Genomic DNA, 21,486 nt, shown 5'->3' on the forward strand with positions numbered 1-21,486 from the left:
GGGAGGGAGGATGGGAGGAGGGGAGGATGGGAGGAGGGGAGGATGGGAGGATGGGAGGGAGGGAGGATGGGAGGATGGGAGGAGGGGAGGATGGGAGGAGGGGAGGAGGGGAGGAGGGGAGGATGGGAGGATGGGAGGATGGGAGGAGGGGAGGAGGGGAGGATGGGAGGAGGGGAGGAGGGGAGGATGGGAGGAGGGGAGGATGGGAGGAGGGGAGGATGGGAGGAGGGGAGGATGGGAGGAGGGGAGGATGGGAGGAGGGGAGGAGGGGAGGATGGGAGGAGGGGAGGATGGGAGGATGGGAGGGAGGATGGGAGGATGGGAGGATGGGAGGATGGGAGGAGGGGAGGATGGGAGGATGGGAGGATGGGAGGATGGGAGGATGGGAGGAGGGGAGGATGGGAGGATGGGAGGATGGGAGGGAGGATGGGAGGATGGGAGGATGGGAGGAGGGGAGGATGGGAGGAGGGGAGGATGGGAGGATGGGAGGATGGGAGGATGGGAGGATGGGAGGATAGGAGGATGGGAGGAGGGGAGGATGGGAGGAGGGGATGATGGGAGGATGGGAGGAGGGGAGGATGGGAGGAGGGGAGGATGGGAGGAGGGGAGGATGGGAGGATGGGAGGATGGGAGGATGGGAGGATGGGAGGATGGGAGGATGGGAGGAGGGGAGGAGGGGAGGATAGGAGGATGGGAGGAGGGGAGGATGGGAGGAGGGGATGATGGGAGGATGGGAGGATAGGAGGATGGGAGGAGGGGAGGATGGGAGGAGGGGATGATGGGAGGATGGGAGGAGGGGAGGATGGGAGGATGGGAGGAGGGGAGGAGGGGAGGATGGGAGGAGGGGAGGAGGGGAGGATGGGAGGATGGGAGGATGGGAGGAGGGGAGGATGGGAGGATGGGAGGGGTTGACCTTTCTATTTCCCCCATCCAGGGAAATGTGAATGCTAATACATCAGCAGCGCAAGAAAACGACACACACACACACACACACACAATTAGCTAGAGCTTAGCTGTTGTTTAGCTGTTGTTTAGTAAGCCCCACACGCCCTGATGGCCAATGTCAAGGGAGAGCTAAGCGAGACAAAGTGAGAATCAGAGAGAGAGAGAGAGAGAGAGGGGGAGAGAGAGAGATACTTTATTTATTTCCCTCCTGACTGACTCATGTACCTCTACTCTATCTATCTAGATCTAATCTACTCTTCCCTTGACCGGTGAGTTGAGTTCAGCAGTCAGACTGTGTTTGTGACTGACTGCTAAAGCCCAGTTCATTAAGGTTTAGCACTACTGTCTCTCAGAACACAACCAGAAAACTCATCTAGGGGCGCTTAGGTGGCGTAGCGGAATAAGCGTTGACCATGTAACCGCAGGGTTCCCGGTTCGATTCCGGCCGTGGACATATCCTGCATGTCATCCCTTCTCTCTCTCTCACCCATCCTTCCTGTCAAATCTCTACTGTCTCTGTCACAATAAAAAGAAAAAAAATATGAGTCGGACTGCCCCACTCATCTAACACAAACACAGACGTAGGGCACTCACCAACTGCATCACAGTGAGGTACGGCAACTGCAATGTGTCCGACCGGAAGGCCCTGGAAGGCCCTGGAAGGAACAGGGGGGGTGGAAACCGCCCAGCGCATCGTTGGCACCAAACACCCAAACTCAAACCATCGAGTCCCTCCAGGCAACCCGGTGTCGACGGAGGCAGCAAGCATCATCATACCTGCTAGGCTAGCACCCCAGCCACGGTCTGTCTGACCCCCGACCATCTCAGAGACTCAGGAAGTACAGGATCCTCAGGACCCTTTTTTTTTGATTGAAAACCTTTATTGTCCCCAATGGGGAAATTTTGTTGTCAAACAGCTCAGTTAGGGCAGAAAACATTCAGTACAGAAAACAGAAAAACATTCAATAAAAAACATAAAACAGTGCAGGCTCAATAAGTAAAAAGTTCCAAAAGTTCCATCTCCAGGTCTCCCCCACCCTGCAGGGCCTGGTTGTAGAGTCGGAGTGCAGCTGGAATAAAGGACTGTCCAAATCTTTTTGTACTTTGACGGGGGAGAACAAATCTGTGGCTGAACTTGCTCCTCATCCCTGCCAGCTCGCAGTACATCGGGTGGGAGGGATTGGCCAGCATGGCCGCCAGTTTTTTCCCCATCCTCTGTTCTGCCACCACCTCTAGGCTGTCCAGCCCGGTCCCCACCACAGAGCTGGCCTTCTTCACCAGTTTGTTTAGCTTCGCAGCATCCCTGGCACAGATGTTTCCACCCCAGCAGGCCACGGCGAAGAACAGAACGCTGGCAACCACCGACTGGTAAAACATTTGCAGCAGCTTGTTGCAGACACCGAAAGACCTCAGCCTTCTCAGGAAAAACAGTCTGCTCTGCCCTTTCCTGAGAAGAGCCTCGGTGTTGTCAGTCCAGTCCAGTTTGTTATTAATTTGTACTCCCAGGTACCTGTAGGAGTCCACCCTCTCGACTTCCACCCCCTTGATGGTGATGGGGGCTGGGGTCCTTCTCTTCCTCCTAAAATCCACCACCAACTCCTTTGTTTTGCTAGTGTTAAGCAAAAGGTAGTTGGTGTCGCACCACTGCACGAAGCTCTCCACCAGGGCCCTGTACTCCTCATCCCTGTCGTCTGTGATGTAACCGACGATAGAGGAGTCATCCGAAAACTTCTGCAGGTGGCACTGGTCGGAGCTAAACTGGAAGTCGGAGGTATAGAGGGTGAAGAGAAAGGGTGACAGAACAGTTCCCTGGGGGGCACCGGTGTTGCACACCACCACCTCAGACTGACAGCCCTGCAGTCTCACATACTGACGCCTGTCTGTGAGGTAGTTGTGGATCCAAGCCGTCAGGGAGTCCTCCACACACATCACTGCTAGTTTGTCAGCCAGCAGTGATGGCTTGATAGTGTTAAATGCACTGGAGAAGTCGAAGAACATGGTCCTCACCATGCTCTGTGGCCTCTCCAGGTGTGTGTAGGCCCTGTGCAGCATGTAAATGATGGCGTCCTCCACCCCCATGCTCTCCTGGTATGCAAACTGCCGGGGGTCCAGGAAGTCCTTCACCTGGGGCTTAAGGTGTTGCAGCACTAGCCTCTCCAGGATCTTCATGACCTGTGGTGTCAGGGCGACAGGTCTGTAGTCGTTTGGGGTGCTGGGCCGTCCCTTCTTTGGCACTGGGACGATGCAAGAGGTCTTCCAGAGCTGTGGCACCCTCCTCAGTCTTAGAGATAGACTGAAGAGATGTTGGAATGTGTCCGCCAGCTCTCCAGCACACACCTTCAGAACCCTGGGGTTGATGTTGTCTGGACCTCTGGACTTGTTCACATTCACCCTGGAAAGCTGCCTTCTCACCTGCTCAGATGTTATAAAGCTGTGAGTACCGGTGTCTCCAGGTGTGAAGCATGCTCCCTGGCTCCTGGTGTTGGTAAGGGGAGGCAGTTGCTGTTGGGGTGCTGCTGGGGTGTCAGGGGGAGTGGGGGCTACTGTTGCCAGGGCTGACCCATTCAGTTCTCTAGTACTTGTACTCTGCAATGACAATAACATTGAATCTAATCCAGTGTTTCTCAAGCCTCTCCTCGGGGACCCCCAGCCTCTCCTCGGGGACCCCCAGCCTCTCCTCGGGGACCCCCAGCCTCTCCTCGGGGACCACCAGCCTCTCCTCGGGGACCACCAGCCTCTCCTCGGGGACCACCAGCCTCTCCTCGGGGACCACCAGCCATTCCACATGTTTGATCTGTTCCTCCACCACCAGCACACCAGATTCAACTAATCAAGTATAAACCATAATTGCTTTACTTGATTAGTTGAATCAGGTGTGCTGGTGGTGGAACAGATCAGATATGTGGAATGGCTGGTGGTCCCCGAGGAGAGGGTTGAGAAACACTGATCTAATCTAATGACACTGTGGCAGAGCAGAGAAGCTCCTTGTTACAACCACGCTGCACTACACAGCGCGGACATCTTTTCCGCCTGCCGCAATAAGACTGTACAACTCCTCTGGCTGGCTGGATCAGGGTGATCAGAGTCTGTTACTGTAATGTTCCATAACTGCTGCTGTAACACCTCAATCTCCCCTCTGGGATCAATAAAGTACCTATCTATCTATCTATCTATCTATCTCTCTCTCTCTCTATCTATCTATCTATGTATCAATCTACCTACCTATCTATCTATCTATCTATGTATGTATGTATGTATGTATGTATGTATGTATGTATGTATGTATCTATCTATCTATTTATCTATCTATTTATCTATCTATCTATCTATCTATTCTCTATAATGAAGTACATGGCTGGCCCAGTGTTGTTGTCTGTCCTTTATGTTGTGTTGTGTTGTTATGTGTGGTTTTTAGTGGAGTGGCGCGGCAAAATGAATTTCCCCACGGGGATAAATAAAGTATTTATCTATCTATCTATCTATCTAATGTGATATATACAGTATATTACAAGCTGATGAAAAGAGCCATATTCGTGTGTGGCCAGATCGCTCCTAGTTATTCTCTCTGTAAGTCACCTCTGCTCGCTGTGTGTAAGGGTCCTGATATGGGCGGCACGCACAACGAGTTCTCTCAAAGAAACATTTACACTGAGTCTACCTGATGCTGGTGAATCAGTGTGATAATTCTGCTCTAACTGAAGGCACGGGGGCCTGTAGATGTGCCAGATGTTCCATTACAGCCATCTGCTGGCCACACAGGAGTACTACAGGTACATCCCTGCTGTATTTGGATGATAGACCACAGAGGCATCCTCGGCACATGCCTAGGGCCTCCTCGCCACTAGGGGGCGCAGACAGAGAGGGGTAAAAGAACATCAACTGCCTAAATAATGTTAAACATATATATTAACAATATAAAAATCCAATCTAAAACTTTATTTCAATGTTATTTTTTAAATATATAAAACATTACGTTAGCGCCAATGTGCAGGAAAGAATATTTCCGGCAGTTCAGTGCTATCAGGCCATAATGGATATGAGATATGACATCACACTTCAGAGGGGGGGGGGGGGAGTGTTTCAGCTGAGTCATTGTAGGGGGGGGGGGGGAGTGTAATAAATGTAAAAAACATCACACCCTGAACATTGTTTTCAGTGAGTATTGTTGTGTGTAATGGATCCTCTGTAGTTTTGCATTGAGTTGTGATACAGTACAGTATTGTACATGTTAAGGTACATGTGGGAATACGGTACATTTTTTTCAAACCTTTATTTACTGTAAAACTCGATAGGACAACAGTGCAACAACTTCGCGGCTGAACTTTAGTAACATTTCGGACATCATATGCCATTTAAAGGGGGGAAATAGATATCTAAAAATGCATGACTATCATGCAAAATCAGCCTTAAAATATGTAACGTTAGATATAACGTTAGACAGGGAGCACAGATTTATTTTTATGCATGACTATCATACATGTGGGAAAACTAGGGTTAGGGTTAGGTGCTAGGGTTACAGTAAGGTTAGGGTTAGGATTAGGGTTAAGGTTAGACATGCCAGCATGTACCAACTACCAAGTCACCCTAGCACCTAACCCTAACCCTAGTTTTCCCACATGTACCGTATTCCCACATGTACCGTAACATTGAAGGAAGTTATACTATTTCAATTACTGTAACTCTCACCCACCCCTGTGGGTGAATGCGTACTTCAGAATGGTCAAGAGATCCCTTTAAAAAGAAGTCGATTGTCCACACGTAAGATCAAGTTCGAATTACTGTACTGTAATGTCTTTTAGTTATATAGTAAAATTAGCCAAGCATTACAGTAAAACATTCATGAAGAACATATACATACTGGAAAAGGATATTTTTTACATACTGTATTTTCTGTAGATGTACATACTATTCATATGAAACACACAAATCTATGAATGCCCAATACTCTACAGTGATATATTCTGAGAACAGTTACTGTAAGGTTTCTAAAAATGTGCTTTGGCAGTTGTGAAAAAATGCTTATAGTGTTTACATTTTTGCAGGCTTTGAGCAGCTGTTTTGGTGTGAAAGTTTGAGTTTTGAAGAGAGAAGGTGTGGTTTTGCTTATGTAGCTTTAGAAAAGTGTGTTGTGTTTAGAGTTTTGGGAAAATGGAGGAAAGTTTTGTGAAATGTGTTTTAGCAATTGAGAAAAACTGTAAGTGCCAAACTATTGATGAAGAAATGACAAGATAGTGTGTTAAAACAAGAATAAAAACAGTTCTCTTTATTTTGTGCATACTGGCAGTCATTACAAAAATAGCATAACATTGTTGAATCATCCCTTGTAAGTTTCATGATGTACTGTACACCGTAAAAAAACAAAGCACATACATATACCGGTACATACATGCATAGAAAGACAGACAGACATGGTTCAACTACTCTGACAGGAACACTGACACCAAGTTACACGACACAGAGATGAATGTCTTTCTTTTTTCTTTTCTTTTACCTCTAAAATAGCAACATACTAAACAAACGTTGAACTTGTACAAATGTATAAATAATACAATATGACCAAATATATACACTAGTCTTCAGAAGGAACGCTCTCCTGATGTAGAATCTGCTGCTGTGTCACTGCAGTAACGCCGCCTCCAGCGTCTCTGCCTCCACGGGGGGGAGGGTGGCCACCTCAAAGAACACCCTGTCAGCAAAACACATGAGACATAAAACAATCCGTTACAAATCGTGACTTAGTTAGAATGATAAGGTTCTGTGCCCCACGGTGGTGTAGCGGTCTAAGCACTGGCCACTAGTGCATGCTGCCCACCGGGGACTGGGTTCGAATCCCAGCTCGCCAGATCCGGATATGGCCGAGGCACACAGGGAGCGGCATATTGGGCGGCCGCTCCCGAGCGTGGGTATAGGAGTATTTCCGGACAAGGATCCGTCGCGCAACACCGCCCCCTAGGTGCCGGAATAACGGTGCTGGGCTCGAGGAGCCAGTCAGCTAGTCTGCCTGGCGGCCTCCTCTGGGGCTGCCGGCCACGGGGTCGTGCGGCGGATCCTTCGCAATAGGCAGGGGATAATTGGATGCTAGGTTGGGTTCAATTGGATACCAAATTGGGTGAAAAAGGGATAAAATCTGAAAAATAAATGTATATTAAAAAAAAATATATATATATAAGGTTATATCTCCATTTTTGTCAAAATTTAGTTTTTTTTTTACATAATCTGATCCATTAGGTGTTTATTAACGCCTGTGTGGTGTTATTTTTTTAGTTAGTAATTCATAAAATACAAAGGTTCCATCTCACAAAACATAATGTGGAATGTAGAAACTTTGACGCTCAATATCTCTGAACTGCCCTAAACGGAGATAGAACCTTATCATTCTAAACGGAGATAGAACCTTATCATTCTAAACGCAGATAGAACCTTATCATTCTAAACGGAGATAGAACCTTATCATTCTAAACGGAGATAGAACCTTATCATTCTAAACGGAGATAGAACCTTATCATTCTAAACGGAGATAGAACCTTATCATTCTAAACGGAGATAGAACCTTATCATTCTAAACGGAGATAGAACCTTATCATTCTAAACGGAGATAGAACCTTATCATTCTAAGCTCACAAAATGCTATCCATTACTCAGTGGGAACCAGTGGTGTATAGTCTACTTTTTTCTAGTGGGTATACTGTGATTTTGCCCTCCCAGTCAGAGCGACACCTGTCCCGTAGCGACACCCCATAAGCACCACCACAATCACTTATGCATACAGTATGCATCTACACCGGTGTTTGCTGCCTTGGGGGGGGGGGGGTGGCATGGACTGTACTTGTACATCAAGCTGCCTCACGCTACAGAAACAGGAGATAGGCTCCTGCCCCCTAAGGGCCATTAGGCTCGAGGCTACTTACTTATGTGGTCTTGACTACCTGTCCACTTTCTCACCTGGTTCTTGCTCTCTCTCTCTCTGGTGTGCTGACTCCATCCTGCTCTCTCTCATTCTCTCCCTCTCTATCCTCCTCTCTCCCTCTTTTGCTGTCAACCAAAAGGCAAATATAACAACCAGAGTATTTATAATTTAATAAGAGGTATACATTGAATTCATATCAAATCATAACATCATTCTAATTTAATATTGGGTTGCTGTGGGCAATGCCGTCAGATGCTGTCTTTACTTACTCTCTCACCTGTAAGAAAATCATATGTCCAACTACAAAAAACAGACATTTCCAATGAGTGAGGGTTTGTTCCAATGCTTCAATCCACTGTCCATGTACTGTATATGCCATTATGGTATTACCATAAAGCCCAACTCTAGCAGAATAAGAAAGATAGTATATCTACTTTAAGTAAAATAATAAAGTGCCTCCAGTTAGCTCTTTAGCTGGCAAGTGTGCAGCAGACTAGCTCATCTAATCACCTCTGAGCTAGCTAGCTTGCTAGTTCTTTGACACTATTATTCACACCATGAAACTATAATCAGACACTTTCTAATCACAATAATAACGACTAATTTGAACCAACTTTCTCTGTCAGAACACAGTAATTACATTTGCTAACGTTTCAACTTGCTTACTTTCTTCTACAGAGCTTTCACCCTGCAAAAACTCTCTCGCGCTAAAACAAAACCAAAACCAAACCATTCTCCAGCGGCACGAAGCTGTGTGTGGAGGTCTGGCCCGCCCGCGAATTTGCGAAACCTAGGATGGTAAGGGGAGGCAGGGCACGAGAGACTCACCAGCCAATGAGGGAGTGCTTCGCCAACCAATCAGGTAGCGGTATTGCCCTGCCTCCCCCTACCATCCTAGGTTTCGCAAATTCGCGGCCCGCCCACCCCAAGGCTCTGTAGGGGAAATACTGAGACTAGCATTCTGAACGACTGGTTATGCGATAACAAACATGTTAGAAAGTTCGAAGTAAGTGCTTCGTAACACAGACGGGGTGAATTTTATGAATAAAAGTGTGAAAGTTCTGTCACAAAACGCCGTTACGTATCCTCTCGCATTTTCTAGTGGGTATACGCAAATCCTTGGCCTTTCCTAGTGGGTATACGGCGTAGTCCTGCGTATCACGTAGACTACACCACTGGTGGGAACAACTTCATATGAATGGGATGAGTCCCGGTACACAGATATGAGTGTTGAATATCAGATGGATGACGGTTTGATCCCATGTTGACAGAGACAGAACAGCCTCTGTGCTAAAACACCTCTGCTAGTATCTTAACTGAAATATCTTCATTTAGCATCAATGTCCTTCAGATAGATTGGTGTTGGAAAAACTTTAATTAGGGGGGAGGGGTGGTGGAGCACAAACTGCCATTGATTGTTAATTATCTTAATAAGTGAAAACGCAGCATTTCCCTGGGGAAATGTCACTTTAAAGTATGTATCAGTAGCAGGATTAGCATGAGCCCGTCCTTACTTGTGGGAGTATTTGCTCCTGACCGCTCGCAGCTTGTCGTCCTCGGGGGCGTTGAGCATGGCGTGGAGTCTCCGTACCAGGGGGGCGAGCTCCGACACGGAGTAGCCAGAATGGTACTGCAGGATGGGGGTCTGGAGAGAGGGGAGGGGGGTGGAGAGAGGGGAGGGGAGGGGGGTGGAGAGAGGGGAGGGAAGGGGGGTGGAGAGAGGGGAGGGGAGGGGAGGGGGGTGGAGAGAGGGGAGGGGAGGGGGGTGGAGAGAGGGGAGGGGAGGGGGGTGGAGAGAGGGGAGGGGAGGGGGGTGGAGAGAGGGGAGGAGAGGGGGGTGGAGAGAGGGGAGGGGAGGGGGGTGGAGAGAGGGGAGGGGAGGGGGGTGGAGAGAGAGCAGAGAGCTGCTGGTTAAAAACGTAGTGAAAACAACAAAAGGTGTTGGATAGGCGTTTAGCTACGGTATTTAGCGCCCACAGCACCCCACCGCTTTTAGGGCTGACAGACCCAAACGCTGTCCGGAGGTCAGTTATCCCTGATGTTGCAGAACGACTGATAGGCTAATTACCATACTGCTGCTAATTACCATACTGCTAATTACCAGGCTGCTTACGTTGCAGACTGGATGTTTCCGCCCAAACACATTTAAACACGATACAGAGAAGTTATCGCAATTTCCAAATCCTAATAATATGTAAGACCTACCAAGTGATATTTAAGACCTTTGCGGCCTGCCTGCCTGCGTGCGTGTGTGTGTGTGTGTAGAGTAACTCACCCATCCCCCCAGGCCCTTGGTAACCAGCGTGTGTGTGTGTGTGTGTGTGTGTGTGTGTGTAGAGTAACTCACCCATCCCCCCAGGCCCTTGGTGACCAGGGCCAGCAGCAGACAGGCGGAGGCCAGCAGAGAGCCTCTCTCTGGTACCATGTCCATCTCCTGCAGGCTCAGCTCACACACGTACCGCGCCAGGGTCAGCGTCTCCATGTTGGCGCTCACACACTGTGGAGGGTTAGGGTTAGGACAGACACACGTTACACACACTGTGGAGACACACACACACGTTACACACTGTGGAGACACACACACATTAGACACACACACACTGTGGAGACACACACACGTTACACACTCACACACTGTGGAGACACACACACATTAGACACACACACACGTTACACACACACACACTGTGGAGACACACACACGTTAGACAAGCACACCAGGCACACACATGCAGTATTAATATTTTTAAAAAGAAGTCATTTTTAGACCTTTTTAGACCTTTTTTTAGACCTCTTTGAATATAATTTTAAACCTATCGCGACACCATATGATAGCTTTTTGTCATCCTCGAGGTGATGACATTAGGGATTTCACTGCCATACAGACAAAAAAGGAAGCGAATTGGCTTTTTTTTGGTTCCAGCTTGATTCATTTCCACGTAAATAGACGTGGTCGGACTGATGTCCTTGCAGGATCTCGTTAAGACCTAGCTAGCACCTCATTTTTAGACCGAATAACTGAAACTTGGTACCTTTTTAGGCCGTATAAATTGGATTGCTGGATTTTAGACTTTAAGGCTTTTTGAGATTAGCGTGGGAACCCTGAGTAAGAGATGGGGTGGGGGGGGAGGGGGTAGAAGAGATGGAGAGGTGGTTTGGGGGGGGCGACCACAGCGTAACGTCAGAGTGTAAACACACACACACACACACACACACACACACACACCTTGGCGTAGCGTCGTAGGAACCGGTAAGGGACCGGGATGCTGATGTCAAAGCCCAGCGTCTGCAGGATGGTGGTCTCCATGGAGATAAGCTCCTCCCTCTTGTAGGCGTCGTCACAGATGTACAGGAAGTCGTCCACGCAAGGCGGCAAGCGCTCCTGGCCACAGAAGAAGAAGAAGAAGAAGACAGGCAGGGTTACGGCAAAGAGAGCGAAGACACTCGACTCATCAACATTCCAAACACTGTGAAAAGGTTTTTGGTTGTTTAGATTCTAACTGACATTCTAACAGAACCTGACAGTAGAACCCAGCGTTCCACCTGTGTGTACCTTGAATCTATCGAGTCACATGAAGGGGTAGTGGTGGTCTAGTGGATAGTGAGTTGGACTTGTGATCGGAAGGTTGTGAGTTCAAATCCCGCCTGAAGCCACACCACTACTAGTGTGCCCTTGAGTAAGGTACTTAGCCCTCAGTTACTCCAGGGGGAATGTCCCTGTAATTCGTAATTGTAAGTCGCTTTGGATAAAGGCGTCTGCTAAATGGCAAAATTATTAATTAATTATTACATGACACGCTAGGTTTAGACGGACAGATCTTTGACAAATGCAAACACAGGGTTCCTTCCCACACCTTCTGAAACATCACATTCAAGCACCTTTCAAGGACTTTCAAGACTCAATTCCCTCAAATTCAAGGACCCAACACGGCGTAGTTTGAGACAGATCTAGATGAGAATGTATATACAGTAATAGGAACTATCCGCTCACAGACAACAATGAAAAAGAGAGGCTTGAATGTGTGAACACTAGATGGTCTCTTGCCTTCTCTACCACAGCACAACAAAACAATACATTATGAAATATGAGTAAAGTTAAGCAATACAGAGACTTATTTACTAGTTGACAAGCTAAGTAAAACATTTTTGGATATATATATTATTTTTTTAGAGAGAGAGAGAGAGAGAGAGAGAGAGAGAGAGAGAGAGAGAGAGAGAGAAAGAGAGAGAGAGAGGGGAATTCAAGCACTTTCAATGACCCATGTCTATTTTCAAAAAGACTGTGATATTTTTTCTTCTCAAATTCACAAACTTTCAAGGACCCGTGGGAACCCTGCAGACAAGACCTCTATGTGGTTGTGTGTGTGTGTGTGTGTGTGTGTGTGTGTGTGTGTGTGTGTGTGTGTGCGTATCCTCACCTCGAACTTGGATGCGATGAGCATGGCGGTGGAGCCTATGAGCTGCAGGCTCTCCTTGTTGACGGGGCCGGAGGCCAGGTAGTGGTCCGTCACCTTCACGGCCAGGTACAGGGTCTCGTGGTTCAGCTCAAAGTTCTCCTGGACCTCAACCAGCCAGTCCACCAGGATGGCCCGCATCCCCGTGGTCAGGTAGGGCTGGACGGCCATGTAGTCCCCCAGGACGAACTTCTCCTGCAGAGGAGAGAGCCGCTCGGTTGTTAAGTCGTGACGTGTTTCCGGGTCCAAAGTTGGCTGAGGCGCTTTCTTCGAAATGCCTCAGTAATAATAATAATTAATTATATTTATATAGCGCTTTTCCGAGGCTCAAAGACGCTGACAAATATGGGAAAAACAGGAAAGTGCTGATGTGTCCCTTGTTGTATGAATAGATCCCAGTCTAAAAAAACGATTGAACTGTTATTCTACCGCTGTAGTACACTGGTACTCTGGTGCTTTAGTACACTGGTACTCTGGTGCTTTAGTACACTGGTACTCTGGTGCTTTAGTACACTGGTACTCTGGTGCTTTAGTACACTGGTACTCTGGTGCTTTAGTACACTGGTACTCTGGTGCTTTAGTACACTGGTACTCTGGTGCTTTAGTACACTGGTACTCTGGTGCTTTAGTACACTGGTACTCTGGTGCTTTAGTACACTGGTACTCTGGTGCTGTAGTACACTGGTACTCTGGTGCTTTAGTACACTGGTACTCTGGTGCTTTAGTACACTGGTACTCTGGTGCTTTAGTACACTGGTACTCTGGTGCTTTAGTACACTGGTACTCTGGTGCTGTAGTACACTGGTACTCTGGTGCTTTAGTACACTGGTACTCTGGTGCGGGGAATTTCTGGTTTGGACCCGGAAATTGCTAAACGTCACGTTTGACGGCAGACTTAACAACCGAATACCCTCCAAATCACATTCTCACAGGTCACAGTCTCTTTTGGAGGTCTGGAGAATTTTAGATTAGCCAATCTGGCTGTGATTGAACTGGCCCATAGAAAGGTAGCTCGTTATGTGTGTAACAACATTGCAACTGGGCAGGACTATGCTGGTTTATGATGGGTTATGATGGGTTAGGATTAGAAAACCTGATTATTATTTTTTTAAGCTCCGCCCAAACAAGGTATCTGATTGGTTTGATGCGTCACAACGCAATGGACCTATCGCTAAGCCACCCCCCCAGAATCGAAATTGTCCAATCATATCACAGCAAAAGTCACGACAGGCAGAAAACTCAAGACAAACAACTCGCTAATACCTGGTGGTGAAAAGCTTCTAGACAAAATATTCTTGTCATCTTTAAGAAGAAACATGTCTATTACTTGCTGTGGTGAATCAGAAATCAGAAATTTGCCAACTCGCCACCATTGTAAGTCGTTGGATGTCATTCAGTCACGGTCGGTCAGTCAGTCACTGTCAGTGAAGCGTTGTTTGTTTGTCCGAGTTTTCAAAGGGGGCGTGGCTTAGCGATAGGTCCATTCCTTTGTAGCTACTTTCTGCAAAGGACTTCCCTAGGCATTCCAAACTAGGAAAGCCTGGTCTCAACAAGGTTAGGAGAACATAGACATTAGCCTAGTACTAAACTAGCCTTGTACTAAACTAGCCTTGTACTAAACTAGCCTCGTACTAAACTAGCCCAGTACTAAACTTGACTTTTGATGCTTTCGTGTCCTTCTCTCTACATCAGGGTGTCAGTGCTGTCTCTCACCTCGCGGGCCTTGAGGTAGTCAAAGATCTCCTTGGCGTACTCTGCTGTCATACTAGAGTCGTCCCGGTGTTGTGAATCTATGTCAAACTCCTCTGGGATCTGACGGAGAGAGAACACACAGAGAGAGAGAGTCAGAGCTAAAGATACGAGCATTAGAACATTCCAAGCCGTTATTAAAATGGTTTAAATATCTGAGATTTGACTAAAAGACAACGAGTGGTGTGATACATACCGGGGGTGTCTGGAGGTGTGGGGGCAGCTCTCTGCGAGGGGGGGCTTCCACCACCACCAGCTCCTCTACTGGGGGGTTCGCCTCCCCCTTTACCTCCTCCTTCACCGCCGCCTGGCCCTCTGAGCTGACTGACACAGACCTGGTGGGGGGGTGGGGGGGGGTAGAAGATGTTATCACAGTGCCAGGGTGCATTCAGTACAACAGTATCAATATCCCATCGCAAGCTTCATAAGATCCACAAGTACGCCCTCTATGTCCCTCTGTGTCCACCTGTCCCTCTGTCCGCTCCTCCTTACTGTCTACCTCGTGTTAAACACTCACCACTCACTCACGTCCATTCGCCACCCAGACCATCAAACACAAACATATGACTCTCCCTTCACCACAACACAACAAGACAAGACAAGGTACATTTCTACACACACCATTGACCCTAACAAACAAATGGAGAGATTAAGAAAAAAAAAAAGAGAGAGAGGGTTACTTTTTCAGGTTGGCCTCGTTGTTGGTCGACACCGTGGCGGCCATCTTCTTCTGGGCTTTCTTCGCTCCATCCTTCTTCCTGGTTAGGAGGCTGATGTGGAGCTTGTGAGCCTGTGGAGAGAGACCAGAGGTTTGGCGACATGTTCACCTCTTAATAATAATAATAATAATAATGGATTTTATTTATAAAGCAATTTCAAGAATCTCAAAGTGCTACAGTCAATAAAAGAAACAAAAACAGCACAACACAATAAAGATCACTAAAAACATCAAAAGTAGAAAGGTTAAAAAGACACTGTGGCATAAAACTAAAGAAAAATAAATAAATACAAATTTGGCTACTGGAACGCTTTGTTAAAAAGATGAGTCTTAAGTCCGCTCTTAAAAGAGTCGACCGACTGTGGTGCTCTCAGGTGGGCAGGGAGGGCGTTCCACAGTTCGGGGGCGATGGAGCAGAAGGCCCGGTCTCCCATGGAGCGGAGGTGGGTTTTGGTGGGTTTGAGGAGGTTTGCATTTGATGAGCGGAGAGTGCGAGTGGAGGGGCTGTGGGACTTGACCAGGTCCTTGAGGTAAGGGGGTGCGTTGCCGTGAATGCATTGATGAGTTAACAGTGAGATTTTGTAAATGATCCGAGAGGAGATGGGAAGCCAGTGTAGTGAGTGGAGGATGGGTGTGATGTGATCGTATTTGCGCACTCTCATCAGGATCCTAGCAGCGCAGGTTCATATAGGAACCACCATACATATATCACCATGGCAACATATTCACCTCTTCATATACGAGCCACCATACATATATCACCATGGCAACATATTCACCTCTTCATATAGGAACCACCCTACATACTGTATATCACCATCGCTGGCATAACAACACACCGCCTTCCCAATCCTACACCAGTGGTCCCTTAACCCAGTGTTTCTCAACCCTCTCCTCGGGGCGCCCCAATCGCACCACATATTTGATCTGTTCCACCACCAGCACACCTGATTCAACTAATCAAGTACAAACCATAATTGCTTTGCTGGTGGTGGAACAGACCAAATAATGTGGTGCGATTGGGGCGCCCCGAGGAGAGGGTTGAGAAACACTGCCTTAACCAATGCCGTGCTGCCCACTAGAAACCATGTTGCTAGCGACAATAACACCCCTAAGGGAGGTCAGTTTCACAGAGGAAGTCAATCTGCATTTGAAAAGAAAAAAACCCAAAACATGCAGCAGGACTCTCTAGCTGCCCCTCCCAGGACAAGCTGCCCCTCCCAGGACAAGCTGCCCCTCCCAGGACAAGCTGCCCCTCCCAGGACAAGCTGCCCCTCCCAGGACAAGCTGCCCCTCCCAGGACAAGCTGCCCCTCCCAGGACAAGCTGCCCCTCCCAGGACAAGCTGCCCCTCCCAGGACAGTGAGAGTGTTTGTGATGTCCTGGGGGGGAAAGGTGGGGTGGGGTTGATGGGGTAACAGTGAATTAGGTCTTTCTCAAGTTAGATGACATATATATATATATACATACACTCTTCCTTCTCCTCCAAACTTACTCTCTGGACATTCCCTTCGCCGTCGCCACAGTGATCAGACAGACACTGACTGACAGCCTGTCGGAAGGGGAGGTGAAGAACTCCTGAGGTTCGGTTTCAATATTTTCAGAATAGTTCGAGTCCTTCCTATCCCAGTTTCGCCCCCCCCTGCCCCCCGCCTGAGTCCGCCAGTGTTTACAACTGTCCACAAAACTGTTAGAATGTAACATTCCAGCAGCGTTCTGTTAACGTAACATTCTAGCTGTGTTCTGTTAACGTAACATTCCAGCAGCGTTCTGTTAACGTAACATTCTAGCTGTGTTCTGTTAACGTAACATTCTAGCTGTGTTCTGTTAACGTAACATTCTAGCTGTGTTCTGGACGCTGTAATTCTCCCCAATCTACAAGTGACATTGGATGACTATTTTGTCCTATTGTTTTTTTTTCGTTCAACTTCTTACATCTGAGGACCTAACAACCTAACAACCATGTGGACTTAACACAGGTGTGTGATATGATGGAACAGCGGAAAATGTTCTATAAAGAGTTGTTGGAACAACAGGAGTGTAGCTTTATACAGCAATAATATAGCTTTATATAGCAATAATATAGCTTTATATAGCAATAATATAGCTTTATATAGCAATAATATAGCTTTATATAGCAATAATATAGCTTTATATAGCAATAATATAGCTTTATATAGCAATACCGGTGCCGCTTTCTAGCGATAATGACCAAGGCAAACAAGCAGACTTTACCGTGCGTGCCCAACATGCCCGGCTGCTGCAGCTGGCACAGAACATGCGTGTTCTTCTGTCCAAACACCGAGAACAGGCTTGAAGAACAGCCTGACGTTGTAGGATACACTTTTATGCCCGTTTTCCTTTCTGCCATTGTTGTTATGTTGTAAGCCTAACACAGGGCTCAGTCCACAGTCTGACAGGTATGAACATCCTCCTGTCTGAATGGGGGCTTACGTTGGTGACAGGTCAGGGTCAGGGTTAGGGTCAGGGTTAGGGTTAGGGCTTACGTTGGTGACAGGTTAGGGTTAGGGTTAGGGCTTACGTTGGTGACAGGTCAGGGTCAGGGTTTACGTTGGTGATGTCTACAAAGGCGGTTAGGGTTAGCTTACGTTGGTGACAGGTTAGGGTTAGGGCTTACGTTGGTGACAGGTTAGGGTTAGCTTACGTTTTTTGACGCGTTTTTTTCCATTGAATATGGAATATTCATATATACTGTATATGAATATATGACATATTGAATATTCGCTGCATGGAAACTGCTGTTTCTGTTTCCATGCAGCGAGATGCAACAACATGTTTGAACCTGCAGCACCTTAGGGTCACCTGGTCCTCAGACTCTCTCACCTGGTCCTCAGACTCTCTCACCTGGTCCTCAGACTCTCTCACCTGGTCCTCAGACTCTCTCACCTGGTCCTCAGACTCTCTCACCTGGTCCTCAGACTCTCTCACCTGGTCCTCAGACTCTCACCTGGTCCTCAGACTCTCTCACCTGGTCCTCAGACTCTCTCACCTGGTCCTCAGACTCTCTCACCTGGTCCTCAGACTCTCTCACCTGGTCCTCAGACTCTCACCTGGTCCTCAGACTCTCTCACCTGGTCCTCAGACTCTCTCACCTGGTCCTCAGACTCTCTCACCTGGTCCTCAGACTCTCTCACCTGGTCCTCAGACTCTCTCACCTGGTCCTCAGACTCTCTCACCTGGTCCTCACTCTCTCACCTGGTCCTCAGACTCTCTCACCTGGTCCTCAGACTCTCTCACCTGGTCCTCAGACTCTCTCACCTGGTCCTCACTCTCTCACCTGGTCCTCAGACTCTCTCACCTGGTCCTCAGACTCTCTCACCTGGTCCTCAGACTCTCTCACCTGGTTCTCAGACTCTCTCACCTGGTCCTCAGACTCTCTCACCTGGTCCTCAGACTCTCTCACCTGGTCCTCAGACTCTCTCACCTGGTCCTCAGACTCTCTCACCTGGTCCTCAGACTCTCTCACCTGGTCCTCAGACTCTCACCTGGTCCTCAGACTCTCACCTGGTTCTCAGACTCTCTCACCTGGTCCTCAGACTCTCTCACCTGGTCCTCAGACTCTCTCACCTGGTCCTCAGACTCTCTCACCTGGTCCTCAGACTCTCTCACCTGGTCCTCAGACTCTCTCACCTGGTTCTCAGACTCTCACCTGGTTCTCAGACTCTCTCACCTGGTCCTCAGACTCTCTCACCTGGTTCTCAGACTCTCTCACCTGGTTCTCAGATTCTCTCACCTGGTTCTCAGACTCTCTCACCTGGTTCTCAGACTCTCACCTGGTCCTCAGACTCTCTCACCTGGTCCTCAGAATCTCTCACCTGGTTCTCAGAATCTCACCTGGTTCTCAGACTCTCTCACCTGGTTCTCAGACTCTCTCACCTGGTTCTCAGACTCTCTCACCTGGTTCTCAGACTCTCTCACCTGGTTCTCAGAATCTCACCTGGTTCTCAGTGGCTTTGCCTGGCAGCTGCATCTTGGGGATCTTATCGCCCAGGCGCTTCTTTCCTCTGGGGAAAGGCTGTCTGTCTGTCTGCCTGTCTGTCTGGATCCCTAAAGTCTCTGCAAATGGCTGTTTCAAAAGCGCTTTGAGTTGCATTTCATGTACGAAAGGCGCTATATAAATAAAGCTTTACTTACTTACTTACTTACTTACGTTGGTGACAGGTTAGGGTTAGGGTTAGCTTACGTTGGTGACAGGTCAGGGTCAGGGTTAGGGTCAGGGTTAGGGTTAGGGTTAGCTTACGTTGGTGACAGGTCAGGGTAAGGGTCAGGGTCAGGGTTAGGGCTTACGTTGGTGACAGGTCAGGGTCAGGGTTAGGGTCAGGGTTAGGGTTAGGGTTAGGGCTTACGTTGGTGATGTCTACGAAGGCGGTCCTCTTCTTAGGGGCTCCTTTAGGAGATGAAGACGACCTCTTGACCTGGTGACCATCCTCCTGCAACACACACACACACACGCACACGCACACGCACACGCACACACACGAGGAAGAGAGGGTGAGATACTGCCTATAAAGCTACATGAGAGGTGACAGATGTGTGCAGCAGTTATAGTCATGTCCTTGCTTGGTTTCTGTATTGTGTGACACAAGAATCCTGTTGAAATAAATGACACAGTGGTTCTTTCTTTCAGTCATTGCAGTGGGCAGAGAGAGTGTTTAATGAAGAGATGAACCACTCCTCCTCCTCTCAGACTGTTAGTTGTGACCAGGGGTGTAGTAGTGGAAACACACAACTGGTGGATAACCCTGAACACCCTGGGTTGAATAGGAGGGTGAACCCCTAATGCACATAACATTGTTTACTTAGCAGAAACATGTGGAGGAATTATCTGACACATTAAAACACATTGAAACTGGGTTTACCCTCCACTATAATCATAATCATGATAATAATAACTTGTATGTGTATAAATAAGCACGTTGGTGCTACATGACTGGTTAATTCGTGAGGAGGAATCGACATATTGAATATGGAATATTAATATACTGTATATATATGAATATATGACATATTGAATATGGAATATTCGCTGCATGGAAACTGCTGTCATAATAAATATAGTCTGGTTTCCATGCAGCGAGATGCAACAACATGAGAGAACCTGCAGAATCTCTCACCTGGTTCTCAGTAGCTTTGCCTTGCACCCTAACCCTAACCTGTTACATGCAGAATCTCACCTGGTTCTCAGTAGCTTTGCCTGGCACCCTAACCCTAACCTGTTACATGCAGAATCTCTCACCTGGTTCTCAGTCCTAACCCTAACCTGTTACATGCAGAATCTCTCACCTGGTTCTCAGTCCTAACCCTAACCCTAACCTGTTACATGCAGAATCTCTCACCTGGTTCTCAGTCCTCCTAACCCTAACCTGTTACATGCAGAATCTCACCTGGTTCTCAGTGGCTTTGCCTGGCTGCAGCATCTTGGGGATCTTACTGCACAGGGGCTTCTTTCCTCTGGGAAAAGGCATGTCTGTCTGTCTGTCTGGATCCTACAGGTCTCTCCAAAGGGTTGTTTTAGAAAAATGTCTAGAAAAGGTTCAATTGTCCACAGGCGTTCGTTGTAAAAAGTAACGTGTAGGTTTCGATGTTGCAAAGATGCAAACCAGCAGCATGCAAAAAGATAAATCAGCATGCAAACTAAACCAGCTTAATTGTTCTCGGGTTGGTTTGATCAGATCGCCATTCTTCTACACGTGAATCTGCAGTAAAGGTCTTTATCCACTCCGCTAGAAAACAGCTTCACGACCTTTGGGTGAAAGTTCTCGGTTATTCCAAGGTTGTTGTTTAATCTCCGGTAGATAAACTACTAGAAGCTATTTTAATATTTTCTGCAGAATCAGAAGTTGCTTTGCTTTGGTTGTTGAGTCTCGTACGCGAGCCTAGAGATCAAGAGTGCGTGTTGCGCTTTCATCCAAACAAGACGGGAGTGGCGCTGATTGGCTGGATTTCGTCCCCAGCCAACCTATCAGCGTGCGGCTGGGGATGCCGTTGTTAAGAGGAGGAGTCAGGAGAATTTTCAAACTTCTTAGCAACCTATTGGAGTGTTATGATTGGGTTTTTGTTTTCGTTGTTTTTCCCATCGGAACGATCAGGAACGCCCACAATAGAATGTCTTTAACCAATTAGAGAAGACATAGGTTGATCATCATTAAAAATCAACCGTTTCTCAACAGGAGTGTTTGGAGGCTTTAAACATTTAAAAAATGGTGTCGAACAAAAAAAGTGTGAAAAGCATTTACCCAAAAACAGTACAGTGTATGTAATGTAATGTGTAGATATAATGTAATGTGTAGTTAAATGCCTACATTTGTAATGTTGACGTGTTTTACCTGCACTATCTATGATTCAAGTCCGTGTGATTTCCAAATATACTAATAATATATAGATTGTAATCACAAGTGCAATACTGAAATACAACTGTGAACATTCTAAACCTGCAAACTGCGACACTTTAAATGAATGTGCAACAATATTATGTGCAATATGACAACCCTTGTGTACATAAGGTTCAGATATAGGAAATGTTAGGATATTTATAGCATAGCATAGAGTACAGCACAGTGTTTTATTTGTATAGTATAGTAGTATAGTATAGTGGATAGTGTACATAGCCTTTATTTATGTAAACCAGCTCTTTTCCCTTCTTGTTTTTAGTCTTTTTTCCTAGCACCAGGGGAGCCCCCCCCCCTCCTAAAT

General features: G+C 47.3%; 1 protein-coding gene across 1 annotated transcript; it reads right to left on the reverse strand.

The window, feature by feature from the left end:
- Positions 1-6,561: 6,561 nt before the first annotated feature.
- ccnb3 (cyclin B3) lies at positions 6,562-20,258 on the reverse strand (the record flags this gene model as incomplete). The annotated part of the gene is made up of 10 exons (XM_080543035.1): positions 6,562-6,631; positions 9,367-9,497; positions 10,200-10,349; positions 11,079-11,234; positions 12,271-12,501; positions 14,020-14,118; positions 14,252-14,390; positions 14,736-14,845; positions 19,140-19,223; positions 20,178-20,258. 10 exons carry the CDS (start codon positions 20,256-20,258, stop codon positions 6,562-6,564), a joined length of 1,251 nt encoding a protein of 416 aa, XP_080399161.1.
- Positions 20,259-21,486: the final 1,228 nt, after the last annotated feature.

The sequence above is a fragment of the Nansenia antarctica genome (assembly GCF_963989245.1).
Source record: "Nansenia antarctica genome assembly, chromosome: 12".
NCBI lineage: Eukaryota > Metazoa > Chordata > Actinopteri > Argentiniformes > Microstomatidae > Nansenia > Nansenia antarctica.